The sequence below is a fragment of the Equus przewalskii genome, chromosome 15, assembly GCF_037783145.1.
Source record: "Equus przewalskii isolate Varuska chromosome 15, EquPr2, whole genome shotgun sequence".
NCBI lineage: Eukaryota > Metazoa > Chordata > Mammalia > Perissodactyla > Equidae > Equus > Equus przewalskii.
Genome location: NC_091845.1, coordinates 53,490,722 through 53,512,846, shown reverse-complemented (window position 1 = coordinate 53,512,846; position 22,125 = coordinate 53,490,722). Strand labels below are relative to the sequence as shown.

Sequence of the window (22,125 nt, the reverse complement as noted above, 5' to 3'; positions counted from 1 at the left end):
CAGCATGGTGTGCCAAGCGGTGCCATGTCTGCACCCGGGATCCAAACTGGTAACCCCAGGCCGCTGAAGCAGAACATGCGCACTTAAACGCTGTGCCACCCTGCCGGCCCCACGTTTCACCTTTCTAAACTAAAAGAAAAAATCTGAATTTTGGAATCCTTCTGGCCCCAAGGGTTTTTTTGAGAAAGAACGGTCCTTTGTATTACAGAAATAGAGTTATTTAGACTTCCTTCCTGTCTTCCTGAATTCACTAAATGTCATGCATGATGCCATAAGACGACTCTTGCAGCCGTTTCGTGTGTGCATCTCTTATTTCCCCTGTTCCTCTAAACCAGTAGCTCTCAAACTTCAGCGTGTATCAGTCTCTTGGACAGCTTGTTCAGACACAGCTTCCTGGGCGCTGCCCTCAGAGTCTCTGATTCAGTGGGTCTGGGGTGGGGCTTGAAAACTTTGCATGTGGTCCCGGGAGATGCTGATGCTGCTGGTCCGGGGACCACACTTTGAGAAACACTGCTTTGGGGGAAAGTGCTAGATTTTAATTTTTGGTGTATTTACCCACCAGCCCAAGGCACTTAGCAAATGCTCATGGATGGGATTTTTCCAAATCTTCATCTTTGTAATGCTTTTGAAGCCTTAACTTTTATTCCCTGAGGTCCTCTGGGCTAGGCCCTAGACTTAAAAAACCGAATTCCTTGTTTAGTTTTATTAGATTGTAGTTTTTGCTTTTTTTCTCAGCTCATCTGATAGGACGTTGTGGATAAAATGTCCTTTCTGACCTTTCTTTTAACCTCTCTTGAAGCAGATCAGAGGGAATGCCTTTGCTATGACCCCAAAGCAACCCTCTATTTGTGACTAAGGATTATTTCCTTTCCTTTTGGTGGTTTCCAAATAAAACGTTTCTTGCCATCCTTTCACAAAACGGAAGAAAGATGCTCTTTTTGGTGAGAGGTCCAACTCCCAAAGCCTACATTTTACAGATGGCACCGAGGCCCAGAGAGGTGGAGGCCCTTGCTCACGGTCACACAGCTGAGAAATCCAAGCGCAGGTGTTGGAGCTCAGATCTAACCTGACCCTCTCACAAGCTGCCTCACTAAACGGGGCTCCCTTACCCCCTCCCCTATCCCAGGAAAGCACAGCCCGGTTGTCATAAACTTCATTTTGCACAACCCACATCTTTCAAGCTTTTTCTTCCAAACATATCCTTCCAAGGGTGACGGGGTGGTCACACAGATTCACCTTGACCAGGGACCCCAAATATCTCCCCGCTCCATCTCTGGGCCAGGTGCCGTCACCTAGGCTCCACGATCCCCGCGATAGAGCCTCTAAAAGCGCCTGGCTCTCAAAGCCAGCGATTAAGTCGGTTCCTCAAATTGTTCCCGAAGGAGGGGCAGGAAATCAGGCCGCGCTTTGGTGGCGGCCGCCGCGGGAGGGGAGAGGCTCCCGGCCGGCCCGGCGGCCTCACGTGGATCTCGGGTCTAAGGTCCGGCCGGGTCATCATTCCCGCCGCTCTTCCTCCCCTTCGTGTCCCCACCCCACCCCTGCCTCGGCCGTCGCTCAGCGAGCTCGTTCCTGGGGCAGCGGAGCCCCGAGGGCCTCGGCTTCCAGAAGGGCCGCCAGGTGGAAGGAGCCAGGTCAGCGGTGGCCGCCCGCCCGGCGGAGCCGGAGCCTGCGAGGCCAGGGCCGCCGGGGTGCGGCCGGCGCCCGGCCCCCGCGCCCTCTCCTCCGCGCCGCCCGCCGGGCTGCCCGCCCCGCGAGCCTGGGCGCGACCCGGCGCCCCCTCGGCCGCACGGCGCCCGGCAGCAGGTGAAGTGGCTGCCGGCCCGCGGAGCCTCCGGGGCGGTCCCTGTCGCGCCCGCCCCTCTCCACGCCCCCAGCCCTCCTCCCGGCCTCCGCCGCAGTCCCCGGCCGCCGGCGGCCTGCCCGCGTCCCGTCTCCCCCTGCCCGGCGCCCAGCGCAGCCCGCCAGCCCGCGCGCCCAGGAGCGGGGCCACCGCGCACCCACGGGACACGCGCCGCAGCGGGACCGGCCCCCTCGCGCCCCCGGCCCCGCGCCGGCCGCGCTCCCCTCCCCCCGCCGGTGTCACCGGGCCCAGGGCGGCGCGTCCAGCCCCGGGCGCGCTGGGGGTCCCCGCGGAGGGGCCGGCCCAGCCAAGGCGCGACGATGGAGGAGCCGCAGCGCGCCCGCTCGCACACCGTCACCACCACCGCCAGCTCCTTCGCCGAGAACTTCTCCACCAGCAGCAGCAGCTTCGCCTACGACCGGGAGTTCCTCCGCACCCTGCCCGGGCTCCTCATCGTGGCCGAGATCGTGAGTCCGGGGGCGGGGGGGCGGGGTGCCGGGGGCGCCCCTGAACACGCGCCCGGGCTGCTCGGCTCGGAGCCCGCTCACATCCTCACGCGGGCGGCGAAGGAACCCTTTTTGCTCAGCCTCGCCTTCATCCCAAAGGGCAGCACTCAGAGACCACTTCATTAAACGAGGTCCCGTCACCCTGGGCTCTCATGGAGAAGAGGATTGGGACCCTCAGGATGTATGCTGGGGGAAGAAACCCAACTTGCTGGGCCCTCTCTGTGGTCGTGCTAGCCTGGGAGCAGCACGCTTGGTGGGCATTGAGTGTGTAATGAGTGTCAGGGACACCTGGTGCCTCTCCTACCTGATCTCCATGTGGATGGCCTCCTCCCTAAAAGCAAAGCTTTCCAAAGATCCGGAGAGAGGAGAGGACTTCTTTTTCCTAATTATCTCTCTGGTAGTAAAATTAAGGTGAATCAGGAAACGTTTACTGAGTAAAATCTGAGGGCGTCAACCTCTTTGAGGACTAAAGGGTCTCCTGCCTGGTGCTGTACACATCCTGGTTTAGGCTCAGAACATTCCTGGGGAGGAGGCTGGGCATGTGCGTTCTCCACTCCGTAGGGTGACCTGAAGGCTGAGAGGTCAAGTGAGCTCCCCTGACGTCCCAGCAGGTTCTTCTTGGCTCAGGAAGGAGGGTAGCCCTTTTGACAGGTAGTGGTGGCCACTGTTAATTGAGTCTTCACTGTGTGCCAGGGTCTCGTGAGGTCCTTTAGATACCTTCCTGCTCTCATGTACTGTACAACAACCCTACCCCGTGAAGGTAGCTTCAATTACCATCCCCATTTTACATGTGAAGAAACTGAGTTGTGGAGAGGGGAAGTCAGTCACACCTGGGATTCAAACCCAGGCCTGCCACTCTCTGGGACCCTGCTGTTAGCTGCCAAGGGGCATCCCTTCCCACTGTCTAACCAGTACTCCTTCTGCCATACCTCACATACTTTTGTTTAAACATCTGGGGAATTGAAATCTAGCCTATATGGGGGTAGAGAATGGGAGCCATGGTGATGCAAGAAATGACCGAAGACTCAAGAGAGTTCCTCTGAGAAAGCTTCTGTAAGAGCTGGGGCCATCAATAGCTTACTTGTCCTCCAGAGTCTCAGACCCCATCTGAGACCTCCTGGGTCCACCCCAGGTGGTTCTCATGCGCGTGAAGTTTGAGAAAAGTTGGCTTTGCCCAACCCCCAGCTGGTTCCCTCAGCTGATATCGAGGACTTGAGGAGACCCAATAAAAAGCTAAGGTACTGAAATCACCTTGCAGGGCCTGGCTTATAGGAATTCAACAAATATTTGCTGTGTGAATGAAGGAGCTGGCAGGCTCCTCTGCTCCAGCAGAGCAAACGGAAGCAAAAATGACCGGGATGGGGCTTCTACCCTGGGGTGGATTTGGACCAGGCATAAAAGAAAATGCCTCTTGTTTTCTGATTTATGATCAGTATGCTCTGTTCCACACTTGTTCAGAAAATAGAAAAGCGAAGGAAAAAACGTAAATGGCCCACAGTCCCATCACTAGAAATAAACACTGTTGATATATCAGCATGTATCCTTTTAGACTTTAATAATGTTTTTGAAAAAAATGGAAAAATATGTAAGAAAAATTACTGTTATTACTACTAGAGGTGAGTGTTTATTTTTGGCAGAGCTGTATATGCACATGTTTCAAAGAGCCAAATAGTCCTAGAGGCAGAAATCGAAGTTTTCCCCACCACCTCCATACCTAGAGGTACCCACATTCAAATCTCTTCGAGCTCTAAATTACTGTTTATAATGCTGTTTCTTGGTCCCCCCCCCCCCCCGTTGTAGGCGTTTTCCACTGGCTTCCCTCTCTGAAAGATGAGGCTTGACCAAGCTGTACGTATACCCCTCCCCCAGTATACATATACCCTTCCCGTCTCCCACTATATTTTGGGTTAGATCAATAACCAGTGTGGACTTTAGGACACTGTCAACACTGTTCACAGCTGAGCCGCCGAGCGTCCGTGAGCGCTTTTCCTTTCTTGCCCGATTTCTTGTTTTCCCTGAAGTTAGTAATTCTCTTTTTCCATTTCTTAGTTCTTCAGATATTTAGTCACTAATTTTACCTTAGTTGTCTAAATCTCCTCTCAGGAAAACTGAGAGACATCAGGTATTCTATCACAGTCATCCTCATAATCAACCCTCACTGGGAGCCTCTGACCTGCTCCCACCTGACCTGTTCACCGGGGCTCGGCCAAGGGCCTGGAGTCTCCCTCACTGTACCCCTGGAGGTTCTCTTCCCCTCTTCCTGGGTTGGATCCCCTGCTTCCCATGACCGCTGTCTTCCTCTGTCTTGACTTCCTCCCACTGAGGGGACACAGCCTCTAGTAGTTTCCTAGGAAAGGATGCGTGTGTAAATTGAGGTTAGCATCTTTCAATATGTCTTGGTTTGACTGTTACGCATACTTAATAGTTTGGGTAAAGAATGCTAGATTGGAAATTGCTTTCCTTCAGAACTTTTAAAGCATTCCTCTATTGTCTTCTAGCTATTCTGATTCTTTTTTTTTTTTTTTTTTTAATATTCTATTTCTTGATCCTTTGTTTTTTCTTCTGGAAGCCTATAGACTCTTCTTTCTCCCCAGAGATCTATAATATGAGAATAATGTGCCTTCATGTGAGTCCATTTTCTCTCACTATCCTGGGGATCTGATGTGTGTTCTCAATCAGGAAAACTTAGATATCTTTAAGGAGATTTTTAAAATTTTGATTTTTATCTTTGCATTCTCATTTTTTTCTGAAAATCCTTTTATATATATTTTTTCTATGCATATATCTTCTTATATTTTTTTTCATGGATTTGTGACTTGCTGTGTTCACTTGTGATACCATGAGCATTTTTCAGGGTCTCTGATCTCTCCCATCATTACAGTTTTCCATCATAAGGAAGTATCATTTTGACTTCCTCAGTTTTCTGTTTTAAAACTAGCACGTTTCTAGGTTTTATAAGTATAGTTGGTGCTGTAGCAATCTTCCTTCTTTGTCCCTTTTTCCACAATTGTCTAGTGATTTTCTTGAGGGAAAATTCCATAAAGTAGAATTGTTGTATCAAAGGATACACAAATTTAAGGGTTTTGTTACATATTCTGAAGTTATCTTTCCCTAAGGTTCTACTGGTTTAGACTGTCATCAGTAGTGCCAGCCTATTAAACTAAGAATACTTTTTGAAATTAGAAGAACTCTTAAAGTTAAAAATGTTAAAGATCACCTTAAGTGATATACTATGTTTTAGTGATTCTAAGATGCTATTTTGTTCATGTTTTAATATCTGAATCAGAATGCTGCTTACATGGATAGTTTCTTGGACGTCATGAAATACGGGTACCACTGAGTCTTTATCTGGAGGGGGAGGCAGGTTTTAAACTACTGCTGCCTGGATGTTGAAATTAAGATAGGCCCACCCCCAGAAGAATGTTACTTTCTGCCTTGAAAAAACAAAATACCGAGACAAAGAATTACTAAGAACCTGACTTCCTGCTTGAACCAGCGGGGGAAATGAAATAATAGAAAACAAAACACAATGTTTCCCGCAGTCCCTTGTCGCTTGCCCTGGCTTTCTCACACTGTGAGTGGTAGTAGCTAAATTGACCAAAACACCCTAGGCTGTGCCAATGTAACATCGTATTGGAACCAAATTGTAGTTGTTTCCTTCCTGTCAAAGTTTTATAACAAGCTAGAAGCAATCCAGTACTTGACCTGTGACTTGTAGGATGCTGTGATCTCATAATGATTATGATACTTGAAGAATAAAAGTGATTTGTCAGAAGCTGAGTTAATTGCACCCTTCCTGTTATTGGTGACTTCAAGATGACTTATGGCATCCGTGTAATAACGTTAGGTCGCCTTTCATTTACGTACTGTCATGAGCAAACTTAGTTGGAGAAGGAAAAAAAAATAGGGTGTACTGAGAGCTGGAATCTAAATTGTTCTATCATGTTGAGTTCTTTTTAAAAAATAGTGAACATAGTTTCCATTTCATGAAAACAATAGCTAGTCTTTGTAGAAAAATTATAAAAATGCGGGTATGAAAAAACTGTGGTGTTAGCCTCCACAGTTGTTCCTAACAGGTGTGGTGCCACCCCTTGTCTGGGAATGGGTATGATTTTTTTTTTTTTTTGAGGAAGATTAGCCCTGAGCTAACATCTGCTGCCAATCCTCCTCTTTTTGCTGAGGAAGACTGGCCCTGAGCTAACATCTGTGCCCATCTTCCTCTACTTTATACGTGGGACGCCTGCCACAGCACGGCTTGCCAAGCGGTGCACCCAAATCTGAACTGGCGAACCCTGGGCCACTGAAGTGGAAAGTTCGAACTTAACCGCTGTACCACTGGGCCGGCCTAATTTTTTTTTTAAGTTTTGATTATTGTAATGCCTGAGGTTTCTACTGATGTTTAGTGCCCTGGGAGCCAGGAATGCATGGGACAGTCCCCGATCATGAAGAATTGCTTCACCAATTTCCAACAGCACCACTGTTGAGGAACTCTGAGTGAAGCACTATTTACCTCGGAGTAAACTATTTCAGAATTCCTTGAGTGGTTATATATTATTTATCCGTAGTTTTTGAACGATGCAGTCACTTGTAAACTACTATTTTTTTTTTTTTTTTTTTATTACTGCTGTGACCATCTGTGCTGGATGTCTTCCATTTGTCCTTCAGATGCACTCTCCACCCTTCTCCACCCTGAAGGCTGACTTGCATGAATGGTCCCAAGGGCTCCCCTCTGATGTCCCACTGGATTCATCCAAAGCTGGCACCAGCAGGAGGCTGTAGGGTGAGAGGAGAGTAGGTTCTGGGTACTCATTCCCCGGGATTCCTCCCTGCTGGGTCTCAGCAGGTTGGCGATGTCCCTCCATGGAAGGCAGGCTGTCTGGCAGCTGTCTCCACACAGCTGTTTTCCCTGGCTCTGGTAGCTGTTCACTCCCCCCTGCTTACTGCTGCCAGGTACTGCGCTGTCACTTGTGGTTTTCCTCCACTCTGCTTATAAGTAAGACCTTTATTAAACTCGACTTTGATTAACCAATCTGAATGTGCCTAGTTTCCTGCTGAGACCTGAGAAATGACCTTTCCTCATCAATGATTAATTTCTTAGGATATTCTTAATGGCCACATAGTATTCCATAAATAGCCAAGCGCCTACTGTTCAATGTGTATTTCTTTCTTTCTTTTTTTTTTTTTTTTTAACAATGTTGTGACAAACATCTTTTAAGCTAAATCTTTCTGGATGTTCTTGAATGTTCTCTAAGGATGAACATGTAGAATTGAATTGAAAGGGTATGTGAATCTTCTTTAAAGTGAAGTTTATTGTGGCATACAGTAAAATTTACCCTTTTTAGTGTAGAGTTCTGAGTCTTGGCATATGCATTTTTAAAAAGCAGCTTTATTGAAATATCATTTGAATCATAAAATAGAGCTTTTTTAAAGTGTACAATTCAGGGATCGTTAAGATCTTCACAGACTTGTACAACTATCACCACTATCTAATTCTAGGACATTTTCATCACCTCAAAAAGAAACCCCACGCTTATTAGTTGCCACTCCCCATTCTCCCCTTCCCTCAGCCCTTGGTTAACCATTGATCTGCTTTCTATGTGTGTTGATTTTTCTGTTCTGGACTTTCATATAAATGGAATCCTGCACTATGCGGCCCTTTCTCTCTGGCTTCTTTCACGGAGCATAATGTTTTCGAGGATCGTCCATACTCTAGTATGTCTCAGTACGTCATTCCTTATATTGCCAAATAATATTCCATTGTATTATGTATATCACATTCTGTTTATTCATTCATCAGTTCATGGACCTTTGGGTGGTTTCCATATTTTGACTAGTATTATGAATATTGCTGCTCTGAACCTTCCTGTGCAAATTTTAGCGTGGATGTACGTTTTCAGTTCTTTTGGGCATTTACCTAGGAATGGAATGACTCGGTCATGTGATAACTCTCTGTTGAATATTTTGAGGCACCGCTAGACAGTTTCCAGTGGCTGTACTGCTTTAGAATTTTACCAGCAATATGAGGGTTCCAGTTTCTCCACATCTTTGCCAGAACTTATTGTTTTCTGTCATTTTGATTCTAGCCATCCTACAGGGTGTGAAGTGGTATCGCATGTGGTTTTGGTTTATATTTACATAATGACTAATGATATTGAGCAACTCTTCATGTGCTCGTTGGTCATTTGTATATCTTCTCTGGAGAATTGTTTATTCAAAATCTTTGCCATTTCAAAAGTGACATTATTTTAATGTGGAGTTGTAAGAGTTCTTTACATATTCTGGATATAAGTCTCTTACCAGATACATGATTTGCAAATATTTTCCTTCCATCCTATGGATTGTCTTTTCACTTTTCTCTTTTTTTTTTCAGAGTTTTCTTTTTTTATGCTGGGAAAGATTCACCCTGAGCTGACATCTGTTGCCAACCTTCCTCTTTTTTTTTTTTTTCCTCCCCAAAGCCCCAGTATGTAGTTGTATATTCTAGTTGTAAGTCCTTCTAGTTTTCTAGTTCTTCTGTGTGAACCGCCGCCACAACATGGCTTCTAACAGACAAGTGGTGTGGTTCCGCGCCCGGAAATGGAAGCTGGGCCACCGAAGCAGAACGTGCCGAACTGTAACCATTAGGCCATCAAGGCTGGCTCATCTTTTCACTTTTCTTGATGGTGTCCTTTGATGTGCAAAGGTTCTTAATTTGATAAAGTCCACTTTATGTATTTTTTCTTTTATTGCGTGTGCTTTCAATGTTATATCTAAGAAGACTTTACCTAATCCCAGGTCATGAAGATTTACTCCCATGTTTTCTCCTAAAAGTGTATAGTTTTATGTCTTGTATTTAGGTCTCTGATTCATTTTGAGTTAATTTTTGTATGTAAAATGTGAGGTAGGAGTCTAGGTTCATTCTTTTCCATAAGGATGTCTAATTGCCCCAGCATAATTTGTTGAAAAGACTGTTTCTCCCCCATTGGGTTGTCTTGGCACCCTTGTTGAAAACCTAATGACCATAAATGTAAGATGTATTTCTGGATTCTCAGTTCTATTCCATTGGTCTGTATGTCCATCTTTATGCCAGTACCATACTGTATTGATTACTGTAGCTTTGTAGAAAGTTTTGAAATTAGAATTGTGAGTTCTCTAACTTTGTTCTTCCTTTCTCAAGATTGTTTTGTCTATTTTGGCTCCCTTGCATTTCCACATGTATTTTGGTATCAACTTGTCAATTTCAGCAAGAAAAGTCATCTGGGATTTCAATATAGACTATGTTGAATCTGTAGATCAATTTGGGGAATACTGCCATCTTAACAAAATTAAGTTTTCCAGTTCACAAACTTGAGATATCTTTCCATTTATTTAGGTCTTCTCTAACTTCTTTTCTTTTCTTTTGTTTTCCGAGGAAGATTAGCCCTGAGCTAACATCCACTACCAATCCTCCTCTTTTTTTTTTTCCCTGAGGAAGACTGGCCCTGAGCTAACATCCGTGCCCATCTTCCTCTGCTTTATATGTGGGATGCCTACCACAGCATGGCTTGCCACACAGTGCCATGTCCAAACCCGGGATCTGAACTGGCGAACCCCAGGCCACTGATGTGGAATGTGCGCACTTAACTGCTGCGCCATTGGACCGGCCCCTCTAATTTCTTTTAACAATGTTTTATAGTTTTCAGGATACATGGCTTGTATTTCTTTTATTAAATTTATTCCTAAATACTTTTTCTTTTCGATGGTTGTTCATTGCTAGAGCATAGAAATCCAATTGAGTTCCGTCTCCTTGACATTGTGTTCTACAACTTTGCTGACCTCGTTTATTAGTTCTAATAGTATTTTCATGGTTTGGCATATGTGTTCTTAAAGTTTTTGAGGTTACTGCCAAGTTGTACAGAAACATTTATACCAATTTGCATACCCTCTTGTGGTGTTTCCCTGTGTAACAGCGTTTGTTTCTTCAAATACTCACTAAACTTTCTTTTAATATTTGCCAACTTATTGGGGTAGGAGGTATTCATAATACTAAAACCCAATTTGGCATGGGCACCCACTAGTCAGAACATCAGCTGTAAATAATATTCAGGGGAGCCCTGGACATGTGAAAAAGAGCAAATTATTTTTATTGGCATTTCTGTGATTATTCAAGTTGAACATTTTAAATATCCTAATTAGCCATTTATTTCTTCTTTTGGTAACTACCTGCTTTTTTTCTCTACCCATTTGAAAAATAGGGCTCGCTCTTTCTTTAAAAAATGTTTTAGGGGGCCGGCCAGCGGCCGAGTGGTTGAGTTTTCGTGCTCTGCTTTGACGGCCCAGGGTCTTGCTGGTTCGGGTCCTGGGCACGGGCATGGCACCGCTCATTGGGCCATGCTGGGGCAGCGTCCCATGTGCCACAACTGGAAGGACCCACAGCTGAAGATCCACAACTGTGTACCAGGGGGCTTTGGGAGAAAAAAGGAAAAATAAAATCTTAAAAAAATATATTTTAAAGATATAAAAGGGACAGAAGACTTTAATGAAAATTACCTCCCAGGAGAGAAATAAGATTGGTTTGGGGAATATGTTTGAATAGGGATGTTTGCTATTTAACTCCTTATCTTTTTATCTGATTTAATTTTTTAATAATGAGACTATATTTAGGCATCAATGTAATTAAGGAAGCTTACAGCAGAGTAATGTGTTCATTGTAAAAATAAATTTCAGATCATTTATATATATTGTGAAAACTGAAGGCCTGACTCCATCCATCATGTAGTCACCTGACCTGATGCACTTGTCACTGGTATTACTCCCAGACCTTTTTCTGTACATGAGCAAATATGCACGTAGTATAAGATGCACACGGACACAAATGAGTGTATTATATATATTCTACAACTTCTTTTTCATTTAATAATATATTAATATTTCTTCTTTTTTATTGATTTAGTTAATTAATTTTTTTAGCAGGGAAAGATTCACTGTAAGCTAACCATCTGTTGCCAATCTTCCTCCTTTTTATTTCCTTCCCCCAGCCCAAACCCCCAGTACATAGTTGTGTATGGTTGTGAATTCGGGTTCTGCTTTGTGAGCTGCCACCACAACCTGGCTACTGACAGACAAGTCATGTGGTTCCACACCCAGAAACTGAACCCAGGCTGCTGAAACAGAGCGCACAGAACTTTAACGGCTAGGCTATCAGTGTTGGCTCTCTTTTTTGTTGATACTTAAGTTTCCTGTATATTATAGGTATTAATTTTCTCATCTGTCACTTGTTATTAGCATCATTCATACCATTTTTCATCAAAATAAGTTTCTGATTTGCATGACATCTAAATTATTATCTTTATTTAGCCTTTGAGGGTTTGCCTAGCTTAAACATGGTTTCCCTAGCCCCAAGAGTATGCAAATATTTGAAGAAAATATAGGAGAATTTTTTTAGTGTTAAGCGTATTTACTGTCTTATGCCATAAGTTCTTACTGTGTTTATAAGGTAAGAATGTAATTTCACTTTTTCCCCCAGTAGAAATCCAGCTGTCTCACCATTAATCATACTGTTTTCCTGTGTATGCATAACTATTCCTTGACCCTGTTCTGTTCTATTCCTGAGTCAATTCCAGTCCCTTTTAATTACTGTAGCTTTATTATGCATTTTAGTGTCCAATAGGGCAAGTCATACAAGTTTTTCTATTTCTTTGCTGTTCTTATATACTTATACCAACACCTACATGTGATTTTCAGAATCAGCGTTCCTTAAATCCCATGACAACTTTGATTTTGATTGATATTGCATTATATTTATAAATTAATTTGAGGATATGTCCATGATATTAAATCTTACCACCTAGGAATATTGTCTCTCTCTTTTTATTTAGATCATTTTATGCTCTTCAAGTCCTAACTTTTTTCCACATGATTCTTATATATTTCTTACTAGATTTAAGTATTTTCAATTTTTGATAAATGGGACTTGTCAAAAATGAATTAGATTTATCAATGTCTGATTGTTGTGGTTTATAAGAAGGCTGTTTTCTCATTTTAATCTTGTGGGTTGCCATCTTATTTCAGTTGTTCTAATAGTTTTATTATTTTTATTCTATAAATGAATTGTAGTAATATCTGTGAATAAGGATGGTTTTCCTATCCTTGTTGTATTTATGCTTTTCTTGTTTCATTATTGCGTAGGTTAGGCCTGCCAGTATAATGTTGCCTCATTGGGATGCTATGGATATCCTTGGCCAGCTCATAACTTTAATTGGGATGTTTTCAGTGTTTTAATGACGGTACAGGTTTAACTGTAGGTTCTGGTAGGTATTCTTTATTGTGCTAAGGAAGGGAAGTTTAACTGTGTATCCGTTTTAATCAGGAATGATTGTTGAATTTAGGAGATAGGATTTTGTGTGTGGGGGGGCTTTTTATTGAGGTGATCATGTGGGTTTTTGTTTCCCTCAATTTGCTAAGGGGGTAAATTATATTAGGAAATCTAATGTTGAATCATTCTTATACTCTTGGGATAATGTCTACTTAGTTATAATGTATTCTTTTTTCCCTTCCAGTTTTATTGAGATATAATTAACATATAACATTGTATTAATTTAAGGTGTGCAACACAATGGTTTGATATATGTATATGGTGTGCAATGATCATCACAATAAGTTTAGTTAACATCCATCACCTTACATAGCTACAGATTTTTTTCTTATGACGAGGACTTTAAAGATTTACTCTTAGCAGCTTTCAAATATACAATGCAGCGTTGTTAACTGTAGTCACCATGCTGTACATTCCATCTTCCGAAGTTACTCTTCTTATAACTGGAAGTTTGTGCCTTTTGACCACCTTCCCTCATTTCCCCGCCTCCAACCCTCCTGCCTCTGGCAACCACCATCTGTTCTCTGTTTCCATGAGTTCAGGCTTTTAAAAAATTTCACATATAGGGCTGGAGACATGAACAGACATTTCTCCAAAGAAGATATACTGATGGCCCATAGGCACATGAAAAGATGCTCATCATCGCTGATCATCAGGGAAATGCAAATCAAAACTACACTAAGATATGACCTTACACCCGTTAGAATGACAAAAATATCTAAAACTAATAGCAACAAATGTTGGAGAGGTTGCGGAGAAAAAGGAACCCTCTTACACTGCTGGTGGGAATGCAAACTGGTGCAGCCACTATGGAAAACAGTATGGAGATTCCTCAAAAAACTAAAAATAGAAATACCATACGATCCAGCCATCCCACTAGTGGGTATTTATCCAAAGAGCTTGAAGTCAGCAATCCCAAAAGTCCTGTGCACCCCAATGTTTATTGCAGCACTGTTTACAATAGCCAAGACGTGGAAGCAACCTAAGTGCCCATCAACAGACGAATGGATAAAGAAGATGTGGTACCTATATACAATGGAATACTACTCAGCTGCAAAACAGAACAAAATCATTCCATTTGCGATAACATGGATGGACCTTGAGAGAATTATATTAAGTGAAATAAGCCAGCGAGAGAAAGATAATCTGTGTATGACTCCACTCATATGAGGAATTTAAAACTATGGACCAAGAACAGTTTAGCGGATACCAGGGGAAAGGTGGGGTGGGGGTGGGCACAAAGGGTGAAGTGGTGCACCTACACCATGACTGACAAACATTAATGTACAATTGAAATTTCACAAGATTGTAACCTATCAATAACTCAATAAAAAAAAAATTTCGCATATAATCTAATGTTGAATCATTCTTTACTCTTGGGATAATCTGTGCTTAGTTATAATGTATTCTCAATAAAATATTAGATTTTAAAACTTTTTTTTTACTTTTGATTTTTATTTGTTAATATCATATTTGGGGGTTTTGTTTTTATGCTCACATGTAAGACCAGCCTTTTGGATTCCTTTGCTGTATTCTGTTTTGTCTGATTTTAATATTGCCATACCAGGTTTTTTGGCTGGCATTTATCTGATGTGTTCTTGTCCCTTTATTTTTTAATTGAACTGAGATTCACATAACATAAAATTCACTATTTTAAAGTGGACAATTGAATGGCATTTACTATATTCACAATGTTTGACAATCACCACTTCTATGTAGTTCCGAAACATTTTCATCTTCCCAAAAGGAAACCTTCCCTTTATTTTTTACCTTTCCTTGTCATCTTGTTATAAGTACATCTTCTATATACATTATGTAGCTACATTTTATTTCTGTACCCAGTCTGAGAACTTGTCTTTCAGTATGGAAATTTAACACATTTATATTTATTGTGCTAACTTATTTAACATTCTTAGTTTTCCTTATTTTTTCCTCTAATGATTGAAAGTTAGAAATTTTATTTTTGTTTAGTTTGGAGTTACTTTTAAAATTTTACCCAAAGTATTTAAACATATTTTTCTAACTACCCAGAGAATTAACCAAGATGTGTAACCACATAATTCCATTCAAAAGACAACACTGTCCTTCTTACCTATTCCTAGCCATGTACTTTGTATTAGCCAATTTTTTTCTGGGTTTTTGTTTATAACAGCTTTATTGGGATGTAATTCACATACTACACAGTTCTTCCATTTAGAGTATACAACTCAATGGCTTTTATAATATTAACAGAGTTGTGCAACCATCACCACAATCCATTTTAGAACATTTTCATCATCCCCAAAAGAAACCTCGTACCCAGTAACATTCATTCTCCATTTCCTTACAACCTGTCTTCCCAGCCCTGGGGAACCACTAATCTACATTCTGACTCTCTAAAATTTGCCTATTTTGGACATTTCTTATAAATGGAATCACATAGTATGTGGTCTTTTGTGACTGACTTCTTTCACTTAGCATGATGTTTTTAAGCTTCATCCGTGTTGTAGCGTGTATTAGCACTTCATTTCTTTTTATTGCCAAATAATATTCCATTGTGTGGCTGTAGCACACTTTATCCATTTGAGTTCATGGACATTTGGGTTGTTTCCACCTTTTAGTTATTGTTAATAATGCTGCTAAGAACATTCACATACAAGTTTTTGTGTGCACATATATTTTCATTTCTCTTGGTTGTATTCCTAGGCGTGGAATTGCTGGATCAAATGATAATTCTTTGTTAACCGTATGAGGAACTGTCAGACCGTTTTACAATCTGTGGACTTCTTGTCTTTTATTTTAGAGGTCTCAGTTTTTTTTTTTTTAAGGAAGGTTAGCCCTGGCTAACATCTGCCACAATCCTCCTCTTTTTGCTGAGGAAGATTGGCCCTGAGCTAACATCCATGCCCATATTCCTCTACTTTATATGTGGGACACCTGACACAGCATGGCTTGACAAGTGGTGCATAGGTCCACACCTGGGATCTGATCTGGCGGATCCCGGGCCGCTGAAGCGGAACATGTGAATTTAACCGATGCCCCAGAATAAAGATTTCTTAGGAATCATTTCTTGCTAGTTGTCTGAAGCTTCCCATTCATATTACCAAACGACTATTTTGATAACTACAAGTTCAAATTTTTTCACACTATTATTTTTTTGCGTCATCTATTTTCTTGATTTATTTTTCAAATTACCCCCTTGAGTAATTCTTTTGGAAAAGGTTTGAAGGTGTTGAACTTTGTGAGTCCTTGCACATCTAGTAACATCTTTCTTTTACTTTCATACTTGAATAATAATTTGGTTGGTATAAAATTGTAGGTCTTAAAATTTCTTTTCACACTTCTTTTTGAAGATACTGCTTCAATGTCTTCTAGCACCCGGTATTGTTAATAACAGACTTTGAGGGTCTGGTAGACCCTAGACAGGCCTGTTAGCTTCAGTCCCTCCTGGGCCTTGTCCATTCGTGGTTGTGCATTCCCACAGACTTAGCTGCAGTGCAGCCTTGCGTGAATGATGCCTTGCATGTTATATAACCCATGAGAATGTAGACAGATGGCATTGGTGGTGTAGCAAGAAATTATAGATGGAATGTTGTTGTATTGGGGTGAAGTTGCTTGTGAAAGGCAGTTTTGCAGCCCTGTAAGGTAATTATACTGGAGCTTCAGGTCGATGTGGCTGGGAGTGAAAGAAGATTGTTAAGCCCTCACTTGGAATTTCCTGAATCCTGGTAGGATCTCTCCCTGGACAGGAAGAAGGCCCACACCCCAACTTGGGAGTAATCAGAAAAACCTAAGGCCCTTCTCTCAGAACAGCTGTAGACTGGTGTCCCCTGCTGAGAAAACGTCCTTTGCGTCTATCGCGGTAAACCGTAACCTTTATAATCTTTAAGTCGGAGAGCTTGATTTCACTAGGCTTTGAACCCACTTCTCTGTGGGAATCACATACTCATTTCCTTTTAAGTAACCACATGGTTTTTTTAATCTCCCTAGAAGCTTTTGGAATTTTCTCGTCATTTTTAGAGATCTGTAGAGATCGTTAAGTCTACCACTATGTGTCGAGAAGGGCATTCTTTATTCATCTTCCTCAGCACTCATTGGGGTCTGTATAACTAATATTCAAATCTGTCTTCACTGCAGGGAAATTTCTTGTATTTTCTGCATCTGTTCTTTCTGTTTTCTCCTTCAAAAAAATCTTGATTCAATCCAGAAGTTCCAGGAGAGATGAAATTGTCTTCAGTATCTCCTAACTTTTCTTTCCTACTTTCCTTCTCTTTGTTCTTTTGCAGACATCTAAGGAAATAATACTTCCAGCCCAAATTCAGGTTTTCAGTTGAGTATGTTCTGTTCTTCAACCCATTGGTTGAGGTCTTTTGGGGGAAGGCTTTGATAGTTTTAATTCCCAATGGTATGTCCCCCTTTTTTTTTTTTGAGGAAGATTAGCCCTGCACTAACATCTGCCACCAATTCTCCTCTTTTTGCTGAGGAAGACTGGCCCTGAGCTAACATCCATGCCCATCTTCCTCTACTTTACATGTGGGACCCTTGCCACAGCATGGCTTGACAACCTGTGCACCCGGGATCTGAATCGGGAAACTTGGGCCACGGAAGCAGAACATGTGAACTTAACTGCTGTGCCACCAGGCCAGCCCTGATGGCTTTTTTTAACTGAATCACTTTAAGAATTTCGAGTATTTTAAACTTTTCTTTGTTTACAGAGAGACCGCTTCTGCTTGTTGAGTCTGTCTCTTCTCAGGTGGCTGTTTTCCTCCATCATTCGGTGATTCCTGATTGTCTGTCTGTGACTGTAGATGAGATGGCTGGAAAGAGTTTGCTCAGCACGAGTGAGAATCCCTGTGCTCCTGGCAGTGAACACTGGTTTTCATCACATGACTGTGGTGTTTTTTTCAGAGGAAGGGAAATATTAATTGGGGGGGAGGGAGCAGGCATTGGAGGTAGAGTAGCTGCGTGGACTTTCCAATGAGGTGGGCACATAGCTTGTTGAAGCATCTGGTGGTCTTGAAGTCTTATCTTGGGGGCTATTTCCAGAAGTAACTGCTGGAAGGGATGGGGAGAGAATGATTAATTTGGCAGCTTCTAAGCCTTTAAACTTACTCCTTGGCAGATAACCCTTGGCCCATTCCTTCTCCCGCTCCCGTTCTTACCTCTCATCTTTAGATTTTTCTGAGGGTCTGCTGGGAAACTCACCTTCTTGATAGGTCCTCTGTTTTCCTCTCCAAAGCTGAGACTGGAGACCCCATTGCTTATCATTAGTTTGTTCCCACATGCCTCCTGGAGCCCCTCGTGGCCCAGACCACTCCTGCTGCTCTTTCCAGCTTTGCAACACTTCTTTCTATTTTTAAAGTATTTGTGGAGTTTTTTTTCTGTCATTTCAGTGGGATTGAGGGAGGATGAAGAGGTAAACATACAGGTCTAGTCAGCTACGTTGAAAGAGAAGTTCAGCTGTTTCTTTATTCATTTATAGATAGTTTTGACGTATGTAAGGACTATTGACCTCCTTTCTGGGTTGCAGCTGTTTTTTCCAGTCTACCATACTTTCATTTTATTTATGGCGACTTTCTTTACAAAATCTGAAGTTTATCTTCAAATCTATCAGTCTTATTTTTTCCCCACATTTGGTATCATGCTTCGAAAATTCTACCTCACTAACAATGCTAAGTATAATTAATTATATGTTAATATTTAACCTATATTTTTCTTTTAGTACTTTTTAATATTTTAACCTTCTGCTCAATTTCAATTAAATTGAAATTTAGTTGAGCAGAAGGTATAAAGTTGGGCTCTAACTTTTTTCAAATGTCTGCTCAGTTGTCTCAACACGACATATTGATAAGTTTATTCTTCCTTCACTAATCTAGATTGCTTCCTTTTTTTCGTTTCCATAATTCTTTTTATCTTCTTGGGCTCAACTCTGTACTTTCTAGTCTTTTCCAGTCTTTGTTCCCAGGTTTTAGCATCTGTAATTCTAAGATGCATTTTAATATCTGATAGGGTAAGCCACTGCAGCCGTAAGTTTTAGAATTCTTTTTAAGTCATGCACTCCTGTGTCCCCTCTCCTCTGTCAAACTATAGTGGCTTTTTTTTGGGGGGGGCTGGGCAAGATTAGCCCTGAGCTAACATCTGCTTCCAATCCTCCTCTTTTTGCTGAGGAAGACTGGCCCTGAGCTAACATCCTTGCCCATCTCCCTCTACTTTATATGTGGGATGCCTACCACAGCATGGCTCGACAAGCCGTGCATATGTCCGGGCCGAGATCCGAACCGGCGAACCCCCGGCCTCCAAAGCGGAACGTGCGAACATAACTGCTTCACCATGCGGGCGGGCCCCTGAAACTATACTGGCTTTTGGTTGGATTTTTGTATACTACATAGATTAATTTTGGGAAAAGGGATTTACACTACTTCGGTTCCTCACAAGAAAACTCCTCAACTGTTCCCTTGTCTTTGGTTATGTCTTGATTCTTAAGTTCTTTAAGCTCTTTTCCAGTCTGAAATGCTGTAAGTTTTACAGTGTAAATGAGTAATGCATATCTTATATATTCAGTCATCAAATATGTGTTGAATATTTATTGTGTGCCAGAATTTGTGTCCAGCGTTTAAAATATGGTGGTAAATAGCACTTTTTTATTTTTATTTAAACAAATAATCAATGAGAAGATGTAAGACGTGAAAAGAAAAATATGCTTAGGAAGATATTGAATGATAATTTTAAAAAAACCTCAAATTTGATCTGAAATTTAAGAGACATTTATTGTCTACTATATGTCTATTAAGACATCCTTGTAGGCCTTTCGTCCTTTATTCATCTCACAAACTTAAATCTAAAATTTAACAGATGCAAAATACAATATGTTTATTCTTTTGCTAAGATTTATGACTGGAGCTATTCTCAGAAAGGTGGCAGTACTTTGCCTTAGATGAACATTTTACTGTTAATTTTCATTTAAAATTAAAGGAATTTTCACATTTATTGTCTCACTTGATATTAAGCCAACCCCAGGTTTGAGGGGAATCCCTTCTCTCATTTCCATTTCTAGTTGAGCCATGATTTGAGGAAACAGTTCCTGAATTATACAAGAATGAGTCAACCACACCCTTGTGGAATGCAAGGTGAGACAAATGCCATCGGATGGCTTCTCCCTCTCCCATACGCACCGTGAGATTCATGCCATCCAGCCCAGTAGAATCTCCTACTATCGGAAAGCACGATATCCATTGACTTGGTCAAGGTTGAGTTGCAGATGACAACATCCACTTTAACTAGTTGAAGCCGCAGTTATTATGCATCATTAGGTGGCTTCCAAAATTTTGGGTATGGCTGGAGGACCCAGCTCTAGGCTGAGCTTCCAGCAAAACCTCCCAGAATCACACCACAGAACTGGCCTGTTGTAGGCAAGGAAGCAGGGTTTACTCTCACAACTGCTGGGTCCCGGATCTCCATTGCCTCCATTGTGACACATGGCCCCAAATGGCCGCCCTCTGACTTGCCCCTCAACACTGTGAAGCTAGGGATGGAACACTGGGATTTCAGTTATAGCTGCCACACACAAAGAAACCCACGAACAACTCCTTGGGTGAATCTGCAGTGGGAACGCAAAAGCAGCCAAAGCATGTCTTCTAGTCCCGTGATGTTGTCTTTTGCCTTCTAAGTCTTGGACTCATGTGTCTGCCAAAGATCCATCATGCGTGGAAACTGAGCCTTAGTCTGATTTTCCAGCCTTTAGTGAGCAGTAAGGCATACTGCAAGAGGAACAGAGTGGAGCTGGGTGGATCCACATGTAGCGCTCACTATAGCCACTTTCATTGGATTGTACTAAGGTCACTGTGTTGGAGGTGGAAGACCTCCTGTGATTTGTCATACTTCTAGAACTTTCTAAGGGCTTCCTCTTTCTCAATCTAGACATGCATTTGATTTCTAGCTGTGTGACCTTGCACAACTGACCTAGTATTTCCTGAACTTCCATCTATAATAATGCAAAGGATAATGATGACTTCACAGGTTAGCAGAACATAGAATGAGCTAAAATATATATAAGCCCTGTCCCAGAGGTAAATATTATTTATTTCTTGGGTAAATGTAGATTTATTTCTTCCCTTTGTGCTTCAGTAGATCCAGACTTTGTAGATTAATCCCACTTGGGCAGAGCCGCATTGACAGTGAGTGGCCGTATCTTAGCTTCTACTGGGTTTTCATGCATCCAGCAATGAGTGTGAACAGAGAATTTAGTTTCTGTGGTATGTCCTGGGGTTAGAATTGGGATCATGCTTTTCGCTAAAGAAACCTTAAAGGCTACACTGAGAACCACAAAGACCTGCTTGTTTTCCCTTTTAACATGATGGGTTCATTTAGACTGAGAAAGATTGGTAGAATGATCTAGCCACAATTATGAATGATGCCAGCTTTGTAGATGTAATGGAAAGATTTCATCGATTTTGCTCCTGTGTAGACAATTCAAAGAAGGTCTGAAAAGCCGTGGCGTGGGTCAGTTTTCCGGAGGTCTGACTTTAATGTGTTGTTTTGGAAAACCTGCAGCTCTGACCGTGCTTCTTATCTTGCCTCACCCTTTCCTTCATCTCTCCAAAATCTAATTATAAGAGGTGCCACTTTCTGGGGAAAAAATAATTCAGAGTAGAAAGACATCTTTATTGTTGATTTATACCCTGCCTTGTTTCCGGAAGGACTTGAGGCAGGACAGAAATCTTTAAATTGAGATTTTAAAGGAAACAACAAGAACTCTGTATCAATCAAGGATTGGCAAGCATCAAAGATCGCTTTAGAAAAGGAAAAACCTTATCTGAGGCATTAAACCTTAAGCAGACTTGAAGGAGCATTCTTGAAAAAGATTCTTTAGAGACAGAAAGAATTGTGTTGCCTGACACAGCGCGCACAGTCAAGAGGAAGAAATATCGAGGGCTTGTCAGCTAATCTCCCTTCAGCTTTAGGTTTACTTTAGGGGAAAAAAAAGTCTGTCTGCTTTGAGGCTCTGGCTGCCTTCTGGTTTCACAGGCCCAGAAGTTTCCTTAGAGATGGAGATGTTTAAGGATATCTATAATGGCTGTATTTAATATTCTACTAGCTTATACTTTGGAAATCATGTCTAAGGTTGCTTTAACTGTGACATGAATCTTGAGCAGTTTTCCTTTTCATTCACATTTCAAATCACGAGCTTATGTTCGCGCTGTCCTGGGAAGCTAGTGTTGGATTTTTTAACTTCCCTTTCCGTGATTAGGTTGATTTAAAAAGGTAGAAGACCAAAGCTCAGTTAACTAGGTCACTGATAATACCAGGCTGACTTAGCTGCCAGCCTGTGGAACGGGGGCTCAGATGGGAGTTGGTGCTTTAGTTCCCATCTCCCGAAGTACTTGACAAGGTCGAGCCTCAGTCCTTCCGGTGCTGACTTGCATAACTGAGAAGTGGAGATGTGTCTTCTGCAGACTTGTCCCATGCCC

General features: G+C 42.1%; 1 protein-coding gene across 3 annotated transcripts in view; it reads left to right on the top strand.

The window, feature by feature from the left end:
- Positions 1–1,579: 1,579 nt before the first annotated feature.
- CMTM8 (CKLF like MARVEL transmembrane domain containing 8) overlaps positions 1,580–22,125 on the top strand; it is a 101,808-nt gene continuing 81,262 nt past the window's right edge. The window contains exon 1 of one of the 3 annotated variants that reach the window (XM_070577396.1): positions 1,580–2,307. In XM_070577396.1, coding sequence (XP_070433497.1) covers positions 2,161–2,307 — 147 coding nt within the window. In that variant the 5' untranslated portion in view covers positions 1,580–2,160. The remainder of the gene's footprint in view (positions 2,308–22,125) is intronic. The other 2 variants (XM_070577395.1, XM_070577393.1) reach the window with 2 other exon arrangements.